The sequence below is a fragment of the Camelina sativa genome, chromosome 16 (genome assembly GCF_030686135.1).
Source record: "Camelina sativa cultivar CO46 ecotype springtype chromosome 16, ASM3068613v1".
NCBI classification, from domain to species: domain Eukaryota; kingdom Viridiplantae; phylum Streptophyta; class Magnoliopsida; order Brassicales; family Brassicaceae; genus Camelina; species Camelina sativa.
In genome coordinates, this window is record NC_141895.1 from 8,192,792 (window position 1) to 8,214,858 (window position 22,067).

The 22,067-nt window shown below is 35.7% G+C and overlaps 2 protein-coding genes, 1 non-coding gene and 1 pseudogene across 3 annotated transcripts; 2 read left to right on the forward strand and 2 right to left on the reverse strand.

Moving 5' to 3' along the window:
- The first annotated feature begins 2,586 nt into the window (after positions 1–2,586).
- On the forward strand, positions 2,587–5,769 carry LOC104750204 (heme oxygenase 4, chloroplastic-like). The gene is made up of 4 exons (XM_010471965.3): positions 2,587–3,109; positions 4,757–4,983; positions 5,150–5,257; positions 5,472–5,769. Exons 1-4 carry the CDS (start codon positions 2,683–2,685, stop codon positions 5,562–5,564), a joined length of 855 nt encoding a protein of 284 aa, XP_010470267.1. The 5' UTR covers positions 2,587–2,682; the 3' UTR covers positions 5,565–5,769.
- Positions 5,770–6,889: 1,120 nt separating this feature from the next.
- On the reverse strand, positions 6,890–7,414 carry LOC147925283 (uncharacterized; annotated as a pseudogene).
- A 2,175-nt stretch (positions 7,415–9,589) lies between these two features.
- On the reverse strand, positions 9,590–17,605 carry LOC104753496 (YDG domain-containing protein At5g47160-like). The gene is made up of 2 exons (XM_087492556.1): positions 17,020–17,605; positions 9,590–10,269 (listed from the first exon to the last, which is right to left on the reverse strand). The coding sequence occupies exons 1-2, from the start codon at positions 17,603–17,605 to the stop codon at positions 9,590–9,592; spliced, it is 1,266 nt and encodes a 421-aa protein (XP_087348682.1).
- Positions 17,606–19,772: 2,167 nt separating this feature from the next.
- On the forward strand, positions 19,773–19,879 carry LOC147925284 (small nucleolar RNA R71). Its single transcript, XR_015585499.1, has one exon. It is a non-coding gene; the product is annotated as a small nucleolar RNA R71 (small nucleolar RNA).
- Positions 19,880–22,067: the final 2,188 nt, after the last annotated feature.

Here is a 22,067-nt window from a genome sequence, read left to right on the forward strand (position 1 = left end):
CATCAGGAGGTTCATTAGTGTTGTCTACCGATTATTGCCTCGGGGAATTAATCACTCATGTCCATCGGGAAGTTCATCAAAATCAATTGTTGTCTTCAGGGAGTTCATCGATGTTGTCTACCAGGAAGTTAATTAATCTTGTCCATCAGAGGGTTCATCAGTGTTGCCTATCGAGGAATTCATCAGTCTTGTCCATCTAGGAGGATAAATCAGTGTTGTCCACTGATTGGTTTGAAGAACTGCATGATGGACAATAAAACTTGTGAAAATTGAGTGAACAGCAGGTTTAAAAACAAGAAATGGACATATTTAGTCCCCAGATCTGGTCCATCAAATATGGTATACCTGATCTGGTCCACCGAAAAAAATAGGTCAGATATCAAATCTTTTTCATTAAAGTTTTAGAGAGAATGAAACAAAGAGAAGAAACTCAAAAATGATATGGAAGTTTCCAGAGAGAGAGAGAGATGGAAGAAGATGAGTATTGAAGATGAAAGAGTTGAGAAATCAAGCAACGCTTCTTCACTGGTTTGGTCTCGTCTGTTACAATCAAGTTCCTAGATTTATCTGATGTGGTGATTTATTTGTTGTTGAAGAAAGAAAGAGGGGAGAAGAAAAGAGAGAGAAAAAAAAATTAGAGATCGTGAAAGAAAGATGAGAGATAGTAAGAGAAAAGAAAGGAAAGAAAATAAAAGATATTTTTGTCATTTTCAATAGATTAAAGTGGGTTCTATGGCATTTGAGAGAAGGGAATAACGAAAGTGGCATTGGCGATAAAGATTACCACTGTTCATGGCAATATTAATATCCCTTTTCTTACCGTTTTATTAAGAAAATAGGGTTTAACATGATCCTGCAAGTTCTCATTTAGAGAGGGTGTTGCAAGCATTTTGGGTCTAGTTATCATGATCATCCCCAACTCGAACTATGCAAAAACTCTGTAGCTGATCTCTAGCTTGATTTCATTTTGTTAGCTATTCAACGGTTGTGGTCTAGTGATAAGAAAAATTGGAAAAAGGTTAAAAAATATAAGCGTTCATAGATTAATTGGTAAAGATTTTTAGGTAAAGTTTAGAGGTTACTGGTTTGAGTGAAGCTTGAGAAAAAACCATTAAAAATAATTCAAAAAAACAAAATGTTGAAAGAAACTAATTCATGTTCAATTTATTATAGAAACAAAAATCAAATGGCCCAGAAAATTTCATAGTAGTCTTAGTAATGGGTGATTTGGCTACCTTAATGTTAGTTGAAAAATATTCCAAACTCGAGTAAGGCAATGCAATAATCTTTTAGAGATGAGTCCATCCGTGGTATTGTATGTTCTTCTGATGATCAGATCAGCCAGTTGAGTTTATTATTAAAAAAAAAGTATTCTGTTGGACAATTTCGCTTTTTATTAGTTATTTTATGTTTCGGTCTGAAAGAAAACCTAGTTTCAATTAATAATGTGAATGAGATTGTAATTGTAAGGCTATTTTGACATTTAATTGACTTATGCTCAAATATTACAATTGACCAAATTATGTATATTTACTCAATAATAAAAGGATTATCCAAATTAGGATTTCGAATAGAGAATTTGTTAGAAGTATCCCTTTTCGAATATTCTTTTTCAAAAATACCCATTTTTGAACATTTCATTTTTACCTTTTTTTACACAATTACAATATGTTATATTAATATTTAGAACTTTTTTAGGATTGGGTTATCTATTTTACATTTAGGATATATTTTTGAGTGGTTAGGATTTAGTATTTGGAGTTTAGGGCTTAAAATTTAGTTGTTTTATACATAGAAAAGATGTATTTTTGGAAATAAACAACATGTAAACGTATTTTTAAAAAGTAAAATAGAAAAATGGGTATTTTTGAAAATCTTCCTTTCAAATACTGCATGGCTCACCATAATTTTTTATGATATGAGTTTGTCAATCACAAAAACAAAAAGGTATTCTCAATGGTTGTTCACTTTGTAGTTTTTTTATAGTCTTTATTTTATGCTAAAATTTCTGGTATTAGATTACTTGTTAACCGATTTCATAGTTTAGAATTATAGGTATACCACAACGACACCTATAATTAAAGACTAAAGTCTCTCTTTTTCAATTATTTTTTAAAAATGTATATGTCATATATGAATTTTATTCCTATTATTCTGGTTTTGTATTTTTACAAAATAATATTTAACGTGTTAAGTACATAATTCTTTTACTCTTGTTCATTTAAAAGAATTACAATGTTGTTCACTTTTTTGGTAATTCTTTTACTCTTGCTAGTCTTTAGTTATTCTCTCTATCAATGATTATTCAATTATTATTATTTTTTAAAAACATAAATTTCATATATATTCATTTTAGTCTTTATTCTGGCCTTGTTTTCTAATAATATTTCACGTGCTTTGTACGTAAGACCCAGTTCTCTATTATTTTGTCAACTGGTGCAGCGGCGGTATATTGTCTGAAACCATCTTACGAAGCTGTCTTTTGTCGTAATTAAGCCGTTGACTAGATACGTATAAAGTCTTTAAATTAAAGACTTAATGCAAGACTACATACACTTAATATTAAAATCAAGACTAAATGTACGACTATATATATATATATATATATATACACACTTCCTTAGTCTTTCTCTTACAAACCCTGATTACAGATCTCAGTTTGTCTGTGTATTTTGCATATTCATGGCTACAGCAAGAATCAATGCCTCAAGCTGCTTTCCCACAAGCAGAAGACTCGACTGTGAAATCCACGTCAGTCTAAGAGCTAAGACTGTGACGGTAAGGTACCCCCTAACAAAAGCCGCTCCTCGTCGCCATCTTGTCCGAAGAGCAAACAAAGATCGGAATTTGGTGGTGAATGCTATGGAGGCAGCGGAGGAGAAGCCAACGAAAAGGTATCCTGGAGAACCGAAGGGGTTTGTGGAGGAGATGAAGTTCGTGGTAATGAAAATGCATCCGAGAGAACATGCAAATGAAGGAAAAAAGGAGTTCAATGGTCCTGTATCGACATGGAATTTCACAATCGAAGGCTACTTGAAGTTTCTGGTCGACAGTAAGCTTGTATTCGACACGCTTGAAGAGATTATTCACGAATCTACTGTCCCAGCTTGTGAGTTTCTCATCCTTATTTTTCCATATGCTTTTTCTTGTTATGATTATGAATTGGGTGAGGTTTACAGATGATTTCTTGAAATGAGTTCTGTCTACTAGATCTGATTTAATCTTCTCCTAAGTTTTAATTATTAGGAGGAAAAAGTTTTGACTTTTGAGAAATGTTTGGGACTTGATTTACACACAAAAATTCGACAAAACTTGGGAGAATGTATTCAAGTTGACATTTTAAGTGATTTGTGTGATATGATTTTCAAACCATGATTTTGAAATGTTTAGCGTCAGTTCCTTCTTCTTGGATTGGATCATATGCACTTATATAACAGTCTTCAATTAATGTCCGAGTGATCACAGTCATGCTAGGTCAGAACTACAAACCTTATTCCCTATATAATAGTAGGAGCCGAATGAAATCGGCGGACCTACGTACAAACTAGGGGGTGCAACTGAACCCCTTAAATTTTTTTAAAAATATTTAGCCACTGAAAAAAATGAGTCTTTAGCAAATTTGTTTGTGTTGACCCCTTAATATTGTGGTCTTTAGAAGGATGATGTTTAATTAAAGAAAAACCTTTATTTTCTTTGAAAAAAATACTCCATCCGTTTCATAATACAGGATGTTTAGAGTAATATTTTTGTTTCATAATATAGGATGCAATTTTCTATGCAACTTTTTGATTAATTTTATATCTTATATTAATTATGCAATCTTGTTTATGATTAGTTAGGCTTTGTAAAAATAATTCTTCCTTAATATGTGTGTTTTAACTAAAACATCATATATTTTGCAACGGAGGGAGTAGTTTATTTCATGCAAATAACTCATGACACGTTTCTCTTAATTGAAGTATCATATGTGTATTATTTATTGTATTTTTTTGGTTTTAGAGTTTAAAACAGAGTTCGTTTCATGAAAAATAAAAACAGTATTATCTGTGTTCCTTTCATGAGTCGTTTTGTAAATTTTGCAGAAAATAATTTTACTAAGCCTACATCCATCATATGAGAAAATATATAATATATTAGTCAAATAAATAATTTAACTCATGATTTTTTTTGGAAAGCATTTAACTCATGATTGTGGTTAAAATTATTTGCATATTTTTATTATGATTAAGAATGTTTATATAATTTTCTTAAAATTGTTGAATTATCTTCATAATATACATGTCATCGCAAAAAAAAAAAAAAAAAGATTATATGATACAAACTATATTAGTCTTTTTTTTATTAGTTAAATTATTTGACCTGGTAAAAATATTTCTAGGTCCGCCGCTGAGAATCAGAGAAAGAAACCTTAAAAATGAGGTGTAGCTATTTGAGGAATAAAATTTGTTTATATATCTTCTATGATTACAGAATTATAATAATTAAAATTAGTATAGTTGAAGTCTTGAAGACATATTTTTTGGTATTCAACTATAATAATTTTACTTTTTTTCTTAACATGGTACGTAATGAAATTTTGTATTACCTTACGTACGTATAACATATCAGTCAATTTAGTTTTCTTAAATAAAACCTAAATTTGCGTATGACGGAAGTCATGGCTAAGCATTAAAAATAGACACTATAGTATGCAAAAGGTATGTTTGTTTCATGTAAACATTGTCAAGAAAATTTGGTCCTTTTTTCTCTTGTGTAGATGTCGGGCTCAAAAACACGGGATTAGAAAGGGCAGAGAATTTGAGAAGGGATTTGGAGTGGTTCAAGGAACAAGGTCATAAGATTCCTGAGCCAATGGTTCGTGGTAAAGCATATTCTCAGTATTTAAAGAATATAGCAGATCAGAAGGATCATCCAGCATTAATCTGCCACTTCTACAACATCAACTTTGCACATAGCGCCGGTGGTCGAATGATTGGGACAAAGGTATTAAAGAACATAACTAACTATATATAATCTCTAAATAACCACTTGGAAATTATTGTAGCTGGACCTGGCATATCGTTGACCAATGACCAAATTTCTTGTAGTGATAATTTCAAAAAAGTCACTTGGGAATTTTTTTTTCATAAAAATTTACAAGTTTTTTCAGGTGTCTCAGAAGATACTCAACAATAAAGAACTCGAGTTCTACAACTATAACGGCCAGCTTCCCGGATTGTTGCAGAACGTGGGTCAAGAGGTGAACAAAGTTGCTGAGGTATATAGAACATAACAATAATGTGAAATTTTTATTTTTTTATTTGGTTAAAATGTGCATTAATTAGTTTTTAGCAGTCAAGAATAACGTGAAAAATGTCGATTTATTCAAATAGATGATAATTAACTTACCACAAAAAAAAAACATTAATATGAGAGAAAATTAAGTTTTGGTGCCTTTTAACCGTAAAGCAAATTTTATGTTGAATGGGCAGTTGTGGACGAGGGAAGAGAAGAATCATTGTTTGGAAGAGACAGAGACATCGTTCAAGTTATATTGGGAGATTTTTCGTTACTTGTTGCCCTAATTTGTGATGACCTTCTAATGAAAACATGTACAAGTCTTTCCATGCCCATTACTTTTCTAAATGGCTTAATAATAATAGGATGTCTATGTGGTTGCCGAGATGTAGGCACCCCACTTCCTTAGTTGTTTACCTGTTTCTTTTCCACTTCACGTTTATATGAACTAAACCATCTTTCTATTTGAGAGAAAATAATTATTTTCCCCTATTGAATTCTCTTGTAGGGAAAAATTGGAGAAAGTTTGGAACAAAAATCATATTTGTTGAGAAAATTTATCAATTAGGCTAAGGCCTTGTTGGTTTATTTGGTAGTCGCCTGACTACTTTCTAACATTAGTCAGAAAACATTCCAAACTCCGGACAGATAATATGATGGTCTTTTTTTGGGGGGAAAGTCTACTCTAAAACACTTTGGTGCACATTTCTACTCGCAGCCAATAGAGTATTAAAAAAAAAAAGACTTATGTTAGGGACCGGATAAGCTCTTCCAAGCCGCATAAATTCCAGCTTTATATTTTTCTGAAAAGTTAAAAATAAACAATATTTTTTAAAAAATTTGTTCATCTATACCTTTATTTGTAAATTCTCATTATCACTAATTATAAACAACCTTTATTAATAGATATTTAATCAAGTTTTAAGCAGTTTATGAAAATAAAAAGTAGAAAATCATGTTACAAACAATTAGAATTTTTTTTTTTGAAAAAGTGGCTTTCTCATTTTGTTGAAAATAATAAATGATGTTTTAAAAAAAATGATACATATAAAACTAATTATTTTCAACTTGTCATCGCCACATTTGTTTGATGTTTTGTATTTAACTAGTTCTTGGTCGATATAAAAGGCCAAAATTGAATTCTTTAACTCTTGGACATAAATTTTCTCTCTATACTTATACAGGGAAGTCACAAGAAAATTTTCAACTTTTATTACAGAGACCGTTTTGTGGACTCTCTGGTTTTTGCCTTTCATGTCATCTCTCCGTGGACTTATGGAAACAGACTTAAAAGTACATCGTATCATATACACGTACCAAAAACCTAGAAATTAGGCTTAATAAAATCTCCTCAAGTGGTACAAGGGTTTTCTAGTTTATTAGGATGAGAAATTATACCATATATAACCTAATTAGTTGTCTACATGCAAAACAATACCAAAGGTAGAAATTATTATTCGGGACTATTATCTCAAGAAAATCCAATAAATCGAATTAATCTATTGCAAAAGAAGAAGTGAAAGGGTTTATAGGAGTACACGTGGGCTGCACACAAAAGAAACGTGTGAATGAAGCCATCTTTCTAAATCTGAAAACCCTACAAAATAAATCTTCATGACTCTGTTTCGGAGTAGGGATTGTCGTCAAAATCATCTTCAAGAAGAAGAACAGTGTGGCAGACAGGGAAAGAATTACTCTTACTTAACCACCTGTAGATACAGTAATCATGAAACTCATGGGGACAATACGCCATCTGCTGAAAGTTCTGTACCTCCTCTTATATATCCTCCAAACAAATAGCACATGTCTCATTGTCTTGAGTAGGAAGAGGAGAAGATGCTCCAATGAATCTCTGTGTGACGTGAAGGTACATGTTAAACGGTGCTGGAACTCGCTGGGACGCAAAAGCAATCTCGGTACAGAGGCGACTGCATAAGAGATTGTCTTGGAAAGTTGAATGGAGAACATCTTGGATCTTGTGGGGATCAAAGCTAACCACGTTGTTTAAGATCAGGTGAGTGTCTGGGAACGGAGGACCATCATCTCTCTCACGCTTGAGATCTATCTCCACTGTTGTCGATGCAGACTCGGAGGGACACGGGAAGACGTCAATATCAACCGTGACTTCTGGAAACATTCTTGTTTTTGGAATTAGGGCAAGACAAGGACCTAGACGAGTGTTAGAGACTTGGAATTGTGAGTTTTGCTTACTTGCTGAGATGATCTTGTGGTTCTTCCCGATCTTATAACTTATATAGTCGGCGTAGGACTCTTTCTTTTCCTTATGTGTTTTGGTTTCGTATTATTAAATTAATGATTTTTCTATTTTATAAATTATTATAAAATCATTATTAATTCATATATATAATTTATGTTAAAAAACTTATATACACATAAAAAAAACCTCTAAATTTAATGTAAAAATAAATAACAAAAAACTTATTTAACTTAATATGACATTAATATGTATATAGGATTCAAATTTAAATTATTTAACAATAGTAGATATAAGTACGTAAAGATATCTGAATGGCAATAAAATGTATAGTTCGTGACACAATAATTTTATTTATTAAGATCCTCGTTTACATTGCCGTACCATCTTATAATTAAAAGAAAAAGTATAAAACAAAAAAATGTCTAAAATATTGTAAGTTACTACAAAAATTGCAGCTCACTGATGATTAATTAAATTTGAGAAGAGTATATTAGAGAAAAGAATCAAAAAAAATTAAAATTATATCCATTACTCTTAGAGAATCCACACATTTTCAATATAATTCGAGTCATGGCTTCTGTGAGTATTAAAAGAAAAACGGATTTGTGGCTTAAGGGATCCGCATCATTAGTTTTTGGATCAGCCTCCCTATTCTCAGATCTTATTTAAGTCACCAAATTATTTAGGATTGATCTTTATCTTCTACTTTTTAGAGTTTGATTATTTTTATTTTTAGCTTCTGTTTTGTACATATCTCCATCAAAATCATAGCAGTGATTTCGAGAGTAAGTTCTCTTTTTATTTTTTAAAAAAATTAACTGATCGATCTATTTCATAATTGCAAGTTTGTTTATCTAAATGAATAAAAGCAGAATTATATGTTTTCCAAGGAAACTGGTAAAGAGGTATTATTCTTGAATAAGCATGTAATATATCAAATTTTTAGTTTCTTATGATTATTAAATTTTCAGTTAATGTTAAATATTTTTTTTTACAATTTTCAAAAAATATTTATTATCCAAAAAAGAAAATGATCAAAGAAGTTAAAAATTTGCATGGTGTTAGAAACAAGAGTTTTAAGGAATTGTTCTCTTGTTGTTATCTATTCCATAAGATACAACATATATAGAAATATAATATTAGAGTTTATGTTAGAGACCAAGTCATCTACAATCTACTAATGGGCCATATAATGGGCATCCACTAATTCATAGTATTATTCATAAACATTGTAAGAAAATAACTTTAAGTCAAATAAGAATTATTAAGATAATCAATTGGTCAAAATTTCTAAAATGAAATAAAATCATTCCAAATTGGAATAAAAATTTTCAAATATGTGAAAAAAATAAATGAAAACAATATAATAAAAATTTTAGCATATAAAATAGTTACTTTCTGATTTTAGCATGACACACCTGATCCTAATCTCATATAATAATACAAGGAGGTGTAAATCCTATTTTTCAGTTTTACAACATCACCAACCCTCAAAATTTCTTTGGACACATAATGTATTTTGCCACTGGTATGAGGGATGAGCACATATCGAAAATTTTATATCCACCATCATTATTTGTATTCAGAAACGAAACTAGTGTAATTGTCATTGGATAAATATAAGAAGCATCAACATATTTTTTTAATACTTCTTGTCACAAAGGAGATTATAACTAGATTTTGTGGTTTTATTTTGAAGTTTAATTAAAGTTGTAATATTGTTACATGTTTCTAATTTGATGCATGATTCATTTAAAGTTGCTAATTATAACCCAAATTCTTTTTGAGCCTAAAGAGCCAATGGTCTACACAGCAATGATATATAAGTATATATGATGTATCTCATCATGACTTAAGAGCTTTGATTATAGTGGGATGCAAACAAAAGAAACGTGTGAATGAATCCATCACTCTTAATCTGAAAAACGTACGTGAGTTTGTGTTGTTTATTACTTGAAAGACTCTGTTTCAAAAGGTTCTCCTGTATAGTTAGTTACTTGCTGAGAAAGTGATGTGTGTTTTTTTATTTTATAACTACACTTAAAGTTATCACAATAAAATATAATTTTTGGTCACAATACACATTTTTCGGGACTAAAAGTAATGTTTCCAGTCCACAGAAGGTTGACCTGGACATCTACAAAGCTTGAACTTGAAAATAACATTACCTCCTGGTCCATTCTCTTCCCAATAATCTTGAACCACGTACAGACCATCATAGACATAATGCTTTCCTCTATAGTCCGATCTCTTCAACCCACGTATGACCCTCACTGGAGATTTTAACCTCATGCTGTTGACTAGAGCCAAATTTCCCCTAACCATTTTCTGGTCGTGAAGTATTTTTTGACTCTTGCGGATACCATTACCTCCTTCGCCAGAGTATATGAGGACATCGAAGTCAAATCTATCACAGTAACCGCTACCTTCGGATGCCACAATGCTCGTAGCTAAAACATCATCTCTTTTATGCATGTAATCGATTCCACGAACAATGCTCAAATGAAGACCAACAAGACTGATTTCCGTTTTATACTGAAACTCATCCCCAACATGGACTCCGGGCACTTGTCCAATCATTTTTGTACCATTGACTTGCTTCCCCGACTCCAAGAGAACATCCCTTGTCTTATGATGAACACTAGTCGTGGCAGTTGATTTGCCTCGTCTTGCAGCCTTGTCCCGAGCCAGCTCTTCGAACACAATTTTGAAAATTCGCAGGGTTTTCAGAACCTTCTCACGTGGGCTAAGAACATGTGTATCCAGAGGGAGTTCTTATATAAGATTATTTTAGTCGGCGTAGGGGTACTCTCCTTAATCTCTCTCTTTGAGCTTTTCTTTTCTGCTGTTTCCTTTTCTTATTTTCTCATATTTTTCTTTAGCTTAACCCTTTTTTTTGTGTTTTGAAATTATTAGAAACTAAAAAAAAAAAATTTAATTCATATTATTAGAAACTGTGATATTTTAGAATAATAACTGTAGAGTTTATCCTCTTGCATGGGAAAAGAATAGTTTTAAAAAATAATTTTAGTATATAAAATAACCAAACAATGCTTTAACTTTAAATATGGGATTATTAAACAATAATAAATATAAGCACATGAAGATATCCGAACTGCAACAATATTTTCATTATTAATATTGTCATTATTGGGACACAATACTTTAATTATTAAGATCCTCATTTACATTGTCAAATATTGATTTATTGTTGTAAGAATAAGACCTCATTTTTTCACCCCATATATATATATATATATATATATATATATATATATTTCTTATTATATAAAGTTGAATTTTGAAACTTAGTCATTAACAAGATTTTGACATGTGTCAATTTATCAATTTGAGATTTTGACATATGTAAATATTTAATAGGAAAAATTTGATTAAAACAAAAAGAAAATATTTTGTTTTAAAAAATATTAATAAAGTAAAAAGATAATTATAAAAAATTTCAGAATTTAGAAAAAAACAAAGTTTTTTAAATAATTGTAATTAAGGATATTATATATATTTCATAAAATTCGAAATTATAATATTATTTACTATTTTTGTCAATTGCCTTATTTTTAATTTTAAGTGATTAATTATAAAAAAATAGAAAAAGGATTAAGGAAAATATACTTTTAATTATTAATTATAAATTTTGTACTCACTTCTATATAATCAAAGATCGCCTCATATTTAAATAATTTATTAAAAAACATTGCTTTCAACTTTGTTTAATTGAGAATATATTTTAATGGGAAAGTAAATTTTTCTTATTTTCTTAAGCCAAAATTTTCTACTACTTTCTCTTTTTTTCAGTTGGGAATAGGTAAGATTATTAAGTTGGCCAAAAAAAAAGATTAATATATGAGGCATCTTTTCTAATACTGTATTTTAAAATTTATTATAGTATTTTTAGATTGTTTTAATTTATATTTTAATTTTTGAATGATTTGGGATTCATATATTAACATGCTTATAATTTTCTATTGTTTCTTTAATTATGCCAAATTAATTTTCTTTCAATTTCTCAACCTTGATTCGTTGGTCATAAACCCTTCTTTTTTTGTAAAAATAATTGTTATCATTATTCATTCAATCCCAAAAGGAGATAACGAATAGAAGCTCATCAACCTAATGAATTGATAAAATAGGCTAATCAAACACAAGCTTACAACAAACATAGATAGATATATTGGAAAAAAATAAATCGTTGTTGATAGATCTATAGGAGCTCAAAGATTCTGACACCCTGGTTTGCGGAAATGTTTAAAATAATTGATTTAGCCACATACGTCACCAAAATGCACTTATTTTTTCAGTCAAGGGTCTTGATAGATCTTCATGATGGGTGACCTTTCTAGAAGTCATTGTCAAAATTGTGCAAGTGAGGACAAAACACAAGAAAATATCATTTGTTGATTTGTAAGGTCGGCAATCAAGTTTTTAAAGACTTCCAGACGTAACAAACCGGCCATCAAATATGGGTTGGTCCACAAGCCGGGAATAGATCTAGGGCCCACTTGGGAAGGTGGGCCTATGGACTGAGAGTAGACATGGGCTCACTAAACAATGTGGCGGGTGAAGCGTTACAGAGACAGAGGCCACATCATGATGTGTCAAAGACACTTCCACGAATACATTGAGAAATTTAGCATTAGTTACTATCAAAAGATTTTGTGACGATTGAAAAAGGTTTTGACGTTTATTGGTCGTCGGAGCAAGCTATTTTGAGATAGCAAAAAGACGTGAACATTATCTCTCCACACAAGATGAGGGCAGAGCCGAGGTTATCTCTATGGTGGAGAAGGTTGGACACAAGGTTATCTACCCAACAGAGGAGGTTGGACGCAAGATTATCTATCTCCTTAAGGGAGGAAGACGGAGCCAAGGTTCTCTCCATAAGGGAGAGGACGGAGACGAGGTTTTTTCCATGGCGGTCATACATTATTGTGATGATACATCATTGATTAGTATATTATGTTATCTATAAACACATTAAGCCAACTATTTTACTTTCACTTTGGCATAGTTACTATCACGAATACATTGGGAAATTTAACATTAGTTACTATCAAAAGATTTTTTTGTGAAGTTAGAAAATTGTTTTTACTTTCATTGGTTGTCAGAACAAACAAAAAGACGTGAAGATATTTTCTCCACATAGGAGGAGGGCAGAGCCGAGGTTCTCCCTATGATATAGAAGGTTAGACACAAAGTTATCTCCGCAAGGGAGGAAGGTGGAGGAGATTGGACGCAAGGTTATCTTTCCAAGGGAGAAAGGCGGAGCCAAAGTTCTCTCCATGGTGGAGTTGGACGCAAGGTTCTCTCCATAAGGGATGGAGGCGAAGCCAATGTTTTCTCCATGGTGGTCATACATTATTGTGATTATACATCATTGATTAGTATATTATGTAATATATATTTTTTATTCAAAATGTTTTTTGAGCAAACAATTTTAGTAATTAAAAGACTATGCAGAAGTGAAAGTAATATACTTGGTTTAATGTGTTTATATAGACAGTAGGATAGTGATAAAGAATGTTTTTGTAACATACAACAGTACATTTAGGTATAAAAAATATACTTTTAATAGTAACATACATAAAGATTTGTAATTGGATATAAATCAGTGTATTATAACAAAAATAAAATTTATATATAACATACAACAAATTTTAATAAATTTAATTTCATTTATAAAACTTTAAATCCGCACATCGGACGGGTCCTCATCTAGTATATATATATATATTACTTAGATTTAGAGTTCACTTATATTTAATTGGTATATAGAATTGAAACTTATAAAACATGAATACTTATTATATATATATATATATATATATATATATATATATATATGTACTGATAAAAAGTTGTGTTTAAACTCTATAACATTTTTTCTCTAAGTTTCCACGCCAGCCTGTTCTTCCTGCATCTCTTTAATTTTACAACTGATACTAAGATTTTTGTGTCTCCTAGCAGGTTCAATTAACCTTACGTAGTTGTAGTACTTAAGGTGTCAATCCAGTTGGGAAAGTTTACTATCACTCAAAATGCAATCAAGATGTCACAAGTTAAGCCAATTCAAAGAGTGTTTTTATCTAACAGTCCTAGAATGATCAAAATGCGAAACGGAAGTGAGTCACAAAACTAGAAACAAGAATGCATGACAAGAAGCAAAAGTGAATAAAAACGCAAACGATTCTAAGCATGAACAAACGAAACAGTTCCAGGAATGTAATATAAATCAGAAAGAAAGAAGTCCTGAGAATGGGGTAATTGATGTCGGTGGAGTATCCTAGTCTAAGGAGTGTTTAACATACCACAAGCAAGGTATCCCTAAACAATGAACATCACAACTTAGTTAATCCAATCTCTTGGCAAAAGCTACTCAGACTCAACCACTTCCATACCTAGCTCTCGCTAGAGAAACGTGGTCGAGCAGGCATGACAAACAAGTTCATTCACGTCAACAAACATCCTAGACAACTAATCTCTTAGGCTAGGAACGTAAGTCTCTGGCACTAGTTGGTCAGACATTTCATCAAACACCTTTTGGGTGCGGAAATGTCTCAAACCTAGTTCCAATTGATCAGAGAGAAACTAGTAATTCTAACTCTAGTCCAGAAGGGAATCATACAATCAAAGCTTAAACACTCTACATCCTAAGATCCTCCACCTAATCTATCCCATCCTCAAGAACTAACACACTACTCGGATCCGAAAATCATAGTCAAGGATGCAAAAACAGAAATCATTGAATCAAGCATAATAAGATAGATAAACATAAGATGAACAACTTTGTAGAAGGAATCAAATGCAAAATCTGAATAAATCTCAAAAATATCGGAATACAAGTCTCAGAACGTCTTGGTGGCTAGGTTCAGAAACCTTCTGGGAACGAAAATGAGATTAAAAGATAAGATGTCTCAGCAAAGACTTAACAAAATGTATATATAGTAGTCCAACATGGAAAGCCCTAAAACTTAAAACGACAAGGTAAAGCGTCGGTTCGGTAATCTCCTGAAGCGTGTGAAACCAAACGTCTTTCTTCCCGACATGTGCGATCGAGTCCGTGTGCGTCGAATGGAATGTAATGTCATCATGGCTCGGACGGAAGGCTGAGGAGCATGGCTCGGACGGATGCTGGGAAGCACGGCTCGATCAAACAAGCTGGAGTGCATGGCGGGGAAGCATGGCTCGAGCATGGTGTATACGCATCCACTAAAACGATGATAACTCTTGAAACACACCTCCGATTGACTTGAAATAAACGGCGTTGGAAAGATAACTCAATTCCCTATAACTTTGATGAAGACGTCGAAAGCTAAATCCCACTCGAGTGGGATGGCTCGAACGGATGGCTCGGACGGAACACAGATGGTGACAATGGCTCGGACGAAACGGAGATGGTGACAATGGCTCGGACGAGACGGAGATGGTGACAATGGCTCGGACGAGACGGAGATGGTGACAATGGCTCGGACGAAACGGAGATGGTGACAATGGCTCGGACGAGACGGAGATGGTGACAATGGCTCGGACGAAACAGAGATGGTGACAATGGCTCGGACGAAATGAAGATGGTGACCATGGCTTGGACGAAATGAAGATGGTGACCATGGCTTGGACGAAACGGAGGTGGTGACCATGGCTCGGACGAAACGAAGATGGTGACCATGGCTCGGACGAGAATGGCTTCCAACGTTTCCTAAATACCTGAAATACTCCAAAATGCACAATGTATGCAATGATGATGCAAGAGCTACCTAGTCATGCAAAGTGTATAGAAAGAACTAGAAAACGATGCAAACCAATGAGTTATCCTAGCTAAATGCATGATAAGAATAGGCTAAGGAGAGACAAAATATAGACATATCAACTCCCCCAAACTTACTCTTTGCTTGCCCTCAAGCAAACAATCAAGAATAGAGTATGGAGAAGAGGTGTGAAGATGGGGTCTCAGAACCTAAAACATGCTAAATAAAATAGTTAGAATCAAGGTCCTTGTTTTTAGTTCTATGATGCATGGTGAAGGAACTCTATATACTTTTTTTCTACACATGCAATCCTATCAATCATTCCCTTTAACATTCATTAACAGAGAACCGTGAATCAAGCTAAGCAATGTCGTTGAACTCATTTGGCTAGGGTGAAAGGTTAGAGACTTAGACGGTCTCCTTCTCGAGTGGTTTCATCAATACAGGACAAGGTTCTCTCACGAAAATGAGTTGAGCTTAAGAGAAGGCTAAAGGTTGAAACCAACTGATACATACAAGAGCAGCGCCCTGTCTACCCAAAGAACGTTCCAAACCAAAGTTGGTTATACCCTTCAACAAACATTGTCTCAAACCCATTCTTTCATTCTTTACACTTGGTCTTCGGAGGAGTTCACTTCTTATCATTCTAGCGGATTGGGAAATCTTTATTATCAGTAAGGTTCTTTTTCTTTTTTTTTCTAAGGAATCTAGACATCTTAAACATTTTACTTTCTTTTCTTTGTCTAATCTTTTCGTTTTATGCCCAGAACCAATAACTCATTATTTTGCTCAACCCAAATCCTTTACTAGACTTGTAAACCTTGAAAACCCATCCTCCTCCTAAAGATTTTCTACCCTTTACTTTCTTTTTACACTTCACTCTTCTGCACAAATCCATACCCAGTACCCAAAATTTGAGTTCTCACCTAGTCCTACTAGTCCGGATAACGCGAACTAGAACTACACAGGATCCTACTCTTGTCGGTTAGAACCTAACACTTTCTAACAAGCTCAACTCGGAAAAAGGCCTGACACTCAAGAATACAATTGGCTTGAAAGAACGGTTGGTTAAGGGTGCGGGGAACTGTTCCAAAGATGGGAATCAGCTACTTGGATTGACAAGGGTGGTAAAAATGTGAAAGACAATCCAAGTATGTATATGGTATCCATGAGTTCAACTTCAATGCATAACAGGATAATTGCAAGTCAGGATTAGGTTCAAGTAGATAGGGAATGATATCAATTCAAAACATGCTTCAATCTTAACTTTTCAGGTTCAATCAACAAGCATCAAAGAACTAAGAACAAGGGCCTTGATCCTATCCTATTGAATCCAGCATGCTAACAAGGTTACAATCATCATCAACCCCTATGCTAAATGCAACAACCCTATATGAGTAAACCTAGACTCAATCCTAATATGCAATTGCAAACTACATAAACACTCTGTTTTTGTGGAAATTTTCAAAAAAATTTCAAATTTTTTATGGTTTTTCTATGCAAATAGATGGATGCAGACTCAAAAATGATATGATGCAAAAATTTGAAATAAGAATCACAAAACACGACATTAGATACATCATCTCAAACCCTCCCCCAAACTTAAATTACACTGTCTCCTGTGTAAGAAAAATTTGCAGGAGGATTTAAGAATCACAACAGAAACAATGCAGGAATGAAATGGTATGTACAAAGGAAAGGTCGGAGTACCTCAGTAGTAGAAGAAGGAGTCCGTGTTCGCCCAAGGAGGAGCGTGAAACTGACTCTGTCCTTCGCCTTGTTCGGGATCCGCGGATGTGACATCAGCTGGTTGGTCGACTTGCTGCTCAACCGCTTGCGTGCCCTGATGATCACCTTGAGCTTCAACTTGCCGCTCAACCTCAACCTCATGCTCATCTCGAGCTGCAGAACAACGCGCTGATCGGTGACTAGAAGAGGCTCTAGAACCTCGTGAACCGTGTCTCCTTCTCTCCCTGGACTCATGTGATGAGTGGCGTGAAGGAGCGGGTGAAGGCGGACGCTCCCGTGACACATATGAAGATTGACGTGCTAGGGACGGAACCGGAGAGATTGTTCTCTGACGAGTTGGCTCGCTAGAGACTTTGTGTGTGGCTCGAGAGAGGGGCTCGATCGGGTGTTGGCTTGAGTGGCTCGAGTGTGGTAGTTGGAGCGTGTGCGGAGTGAGATTGGCTCGAGCGTGACAGCGAAGGCATGGCTCGAGCGAGTGCAGAGTGATGAACCTCTCAGGATGGGTCGAGTCTGATTCCACGCCGTCGGTTGAACTTTGTTCGAGTCGATGATGGTTGAGAACGCACAGTGGTGGTTGAACTCTGCAACACCTCTTCTTCATTATCCCATACCTCTTCTTTAATTTCCTTGGAGGAGAACTTCTCATTGTACCTTGGAGCTTCTTGATTTTCCCACTCATCTTCTTCACCATAGCTGTTAACTCTTTCACTGAATCCCTTAGAATCTGAGTATTTTGTAGTTCATACAAACTGTTAAGAGCGGGGGGACGTGACTCTTGCGGTTGGTGAGGTTTAGGAAGCAGGTGTTGACGCTTAGGGAGGGTAACGACTGCACTCGAGTTGGAGAATGATCGAGTGACACTTTGAGTTTTCTCTTTGGTTACCAAAACCTCAGTTTCTGCCTCATTCACATCCTCAAAGATGTCAAACCCAGATTTCTGATCTTTCTCTTCAATCACAAAGGTATGTCCATCAATAGTTGGTTTCTTCCTAGAATCCCTGATATCAAACTTCATCTTGAAGTTTTTACCCAGATTGAGATCAATCATCCCCTTCTTGACATCAATGACTGCGCCAACTGTAGCTAAGAAAGGTCTTCCTAGGATTAGTGGATCTTTAGGCTCTTCATCCATTCCCAGCACCACAAAGTCAGTAGGAATCTCAGCTTGTCCAATTTTGATGGGCAGGTTCTCTAATAGACCATGAGGCAATCTAGTAGTCCTATCAGCCAATATTAAGCGGAGGTTGCATGACTTGTTTTCGTTGAATCCTAGCCTCTAAGCTACAGACAGTGGCATGAGGCTTACTGAAGCACCAAGATCACATAGGCACTTTTTGAAGGCCAATGGACCTAGAGAACAAGGCAAGGTGAAAGAACCAGGGTCCTTTAGCTTCTTTGGGATAATCATCTTCTGAATGACAGCCTTGCATTCATGAATAACCCCACCTATGTCATGCCCTACCCTCTCATCTTCCAGAGCCTTAGCTTGAGCTCCTTTAGCTATCTCCTCCTTTTCTTTGGTCTTTTCGGTTACCAAGTCAGTTAAAAACTTCTGATATTGAGGCACAAGTGCAAATGCATCAAGCAAAGGCATCCTAAGTTCAATCTCCTTGACTTGGTTTTCGAACAGAGCTTTGTACTTCTCAGTAAGCTGCTTCTTAAACCTCACTGGAAATGGTAGAGGTGGCTTGTATGGTGGAGGAATGAATCTCACAGGTTTATCCTTGGGAGCAGTGGGTTCTTTAGTAGCTTCAGGATCAGATTGTTTGGCTGACTCAATTGGATCCTTGAGCACCTCGACAGGATCCTTTATCTGAACTTCATCTTGAAGAAAATCCTCCCCATCTAAACTCTCAGTGTCCTCAGTGAGCCGTACATCTACAACTTGGGTGGTGATGGCATGGATAGTAGCATAGTCCTTGGGGTTTTGAACTGCTTTTCCGGGTAGTTGGCCAGTTGTTGGGGTAGAAGTAGAAACAGTCTTGCCTTCCATGTACTTCATCTTGGAGTTAAGAGCTTCAAACTTAACATTCAGATCATTGTAAGAACATTCCATCCGCTGACTAAGTTCAGCAAATTTCTTAGCTGTATCCAGAGAACTACTAGCTTGACCTTGAAGAAGTTGTTGCAGCATGTGCTTCATTTCTTGATCTGGAGCTTGAGTAGGTTGAACTTGTTGAGGGGAAAATCCTGGTGGTGGTCCGGAAGGAGCGTGAGAACTTTGCTGGAACTGTTGCTGGAACTGTTGCTTAGGCACAAATCCTTGATTGTAATGAACAAAAGGTTTTTGCGGACCTTGTTGTTGCTGCTGAGAAGGGTACACCTGATCTTGTGGATTTACAACATTGGTGCTCCGGTAAGACAAATTGGAGTTCGTCTTGTAGGGGTGATAACCCTTGTTGTATCCACCTTGATTCTGGACGTAGTTGATTGCTTCAGACTGCTCACCCTTCCCATCCTGAACTTGAAAAGGGTCATCCTCAGATACGAAATGGACAGTATGTTGCTGACTTAGCAAGAGGCGGTCAAGCTTGTCATTGACATTCTTAAGGTCCCTCTTGTACTTCTCCTCAGACCCAGCGTCGCCGCGAACTGTGCGGTCATAATCCTCATTGTAGTTGCCGTCAGACTGAGCGAGATTCTCAACCATATGCCATCCTTCCTCAACGTCTTTGTTCAAGAAATTACCGTTAGAAGCAGTGTCAAGCAGCATGCGGATTTTTGGAAGTACACCACGGTATAGAGTGCTCAGCAGTGACTCGTTGCTGAAACCATGGTGTGGGCACTGGCTGTGGTAACCCTTGAAACGCTCCCAGGCTTCACAGAATGATTCTGAGCTCTTTTGAGTAAAGCTGGAAATCTCATTCCTGAGGCGTGCTGTTCTAGAGTTGGAGAAAAACTTGGCCAAGAATGCTTTCTTGCAACCATCCCAGGTCGTGATTGATCCCTTGGGAAGGTTTTTCTCCCATTGATGAGCCTTGTCTCCTAGGGAGAAAGGGAAGAGGCGCAACTTGTAACCATCCTCACTAACGCTGTTGATCTTGGTGAGACCACAAAGACGGTCGAACTCGTCCAAGTGGTCGAGTGGATCCTCCATAGGCAACCCGTGAAACTTGTTTCCTTGGATCATGGTGATCAGACCACTTTTGATCTCGAAGTTGTTGTTCGGCACGGCGGGAGGGACGATTCCAGCACGTTGAGTATGAGTGTTCGGTGCATCCCCAACACCAATGTTTCGCGGTCCCTGATGTGGTTCATGCTGTTGTTCCATAGTGACGTGTGCGGGATGCTCAATGGGTTGACGAGCTTGTCGTGGGCATTGCAACCGGTTGATTTCGTCGATCACAGGAAGGAGATTCTGATGCCCTCTTGATCTGGTGTGCATGCAAGGTTGCAATCAACAGGAACCTGAGATGCAAAACAAATAAGCAGAAAACCAAAAAAAAGTGAGTACTCGGAATGATAAGTGTAACGGAACTTAATCTTGCAAAACTTGAAATCTTAAATGTAGCAAAAAGAATCCCAAATGGCAACGGCGCCAAATTGATACTAAGATTTTTGTGTCTCCTAGCAGGTTCAATTAACCTTACGTAGTTGTAGTACTTAAGGTGTCAATCCAGTTGGGAAAGTTTACTATCACTCAAAATGCAATCAAGATGTCACAAGTTAAGCCAATTCAAAGAGTGTTTTTATCTAACAGTCCTAGAATGATCAAAATGCGAAACGGAAGTGAGTCACAAAACTAGAAACAAGAATGCATGACAAGAAGCAAAAGTGAATAAAAACGCAAACGATTCTAAGCATGAACAAACGAAACAGTTCCAGGAATGTAATATAAATCAGAAAGAAAGAAGTCCTGAGAATGGGGTAATTGATGTCGGTGGAGTATCCTAGTCTAAGGAGTGTTTAACATACCACAAGCAAGGTATCCCTAAACAATGAACATCACAACTTAGTTAATCCAATCTCTTGGCAAAAGCTACTCAGACTCAACCACTTCCATACCTAGCTCTCGCTAGAGAAACGTGGTCGAGCAGGCATGACAAACAAGTTCATTCACGTCAACAAACATCCTAGACAACTAATCTCTTAGGCTAGGAACGTAAGTCTCTGGCACTAGTTGGTCAGACATTTCATCAAACACCTTTTGGGTGCGGAAATGTCTCAAACCTAGTTCCAATTGATCAGAGAGAAACTAGTAATTCTAACTCTAGTCCAGAAGGGAATCATACAATCAAAGCTTAAACACTCTACATCCTAAGATCCTCCACCTAATCTATCCCATCCTCAAGAACTAACACACTACTCGGATCCGAAAATCATAGTCAAGGATGCAAAAACAGAAATCATTGAATCAAGCATAATAAGATAGATAAACATAAGATGAACAACTTTGTAGAAGGAATCAAATGCAAAATCTGAATAAATCTCAAAAATATCGGAATACAAGTCTCAGAACGTCTTGGTGGCTAGGTTCAGAAACCTTCTGGGAACGAAAATGAGATTAAAAGATAAGATGTCTCAGCAAAGACTTAACAAAATGTATATATAGTAGTCCAACATGGAAAGCCCTAAAACTTAAAACGACAAGGTAAAGCGTCGGTTCGGTAATCTCCTGAAGCGTGTGAAACCAAACGTCTTTCTTCCCGACATGTGCGATCGAGTCCGTGTGCGTCGAATGGAATGTAATGTCATCATGGCTCGGACGGAAGGCTGAGGAGCATGGCTCGGACGGATGCTGGGAAGCACGGCTCGATCAAACAAGCTGGAGTGCATGGCGGGGAAGCATGGCTCGAGCATGGTGTATACGCATCCACTAAAACGATGATAACTCTTGAAACACACCTCCGATTGACTTGAAATAAACGGCGTTGGAAAGATAACTCAATTCCCTATAACTTTGATGAAGACGTCGAAAGCTAAATCCCACTCGAGTGGGATGGCTCGAACGGATGGCTCGGACGGAACACAGATGGTGACAATGGCTCGGACGAAACGGAGATGGTGACAATGGCTCGGACGAGACGGAGATGGTGACAATGGCTCGGACGAGACGGAGATGG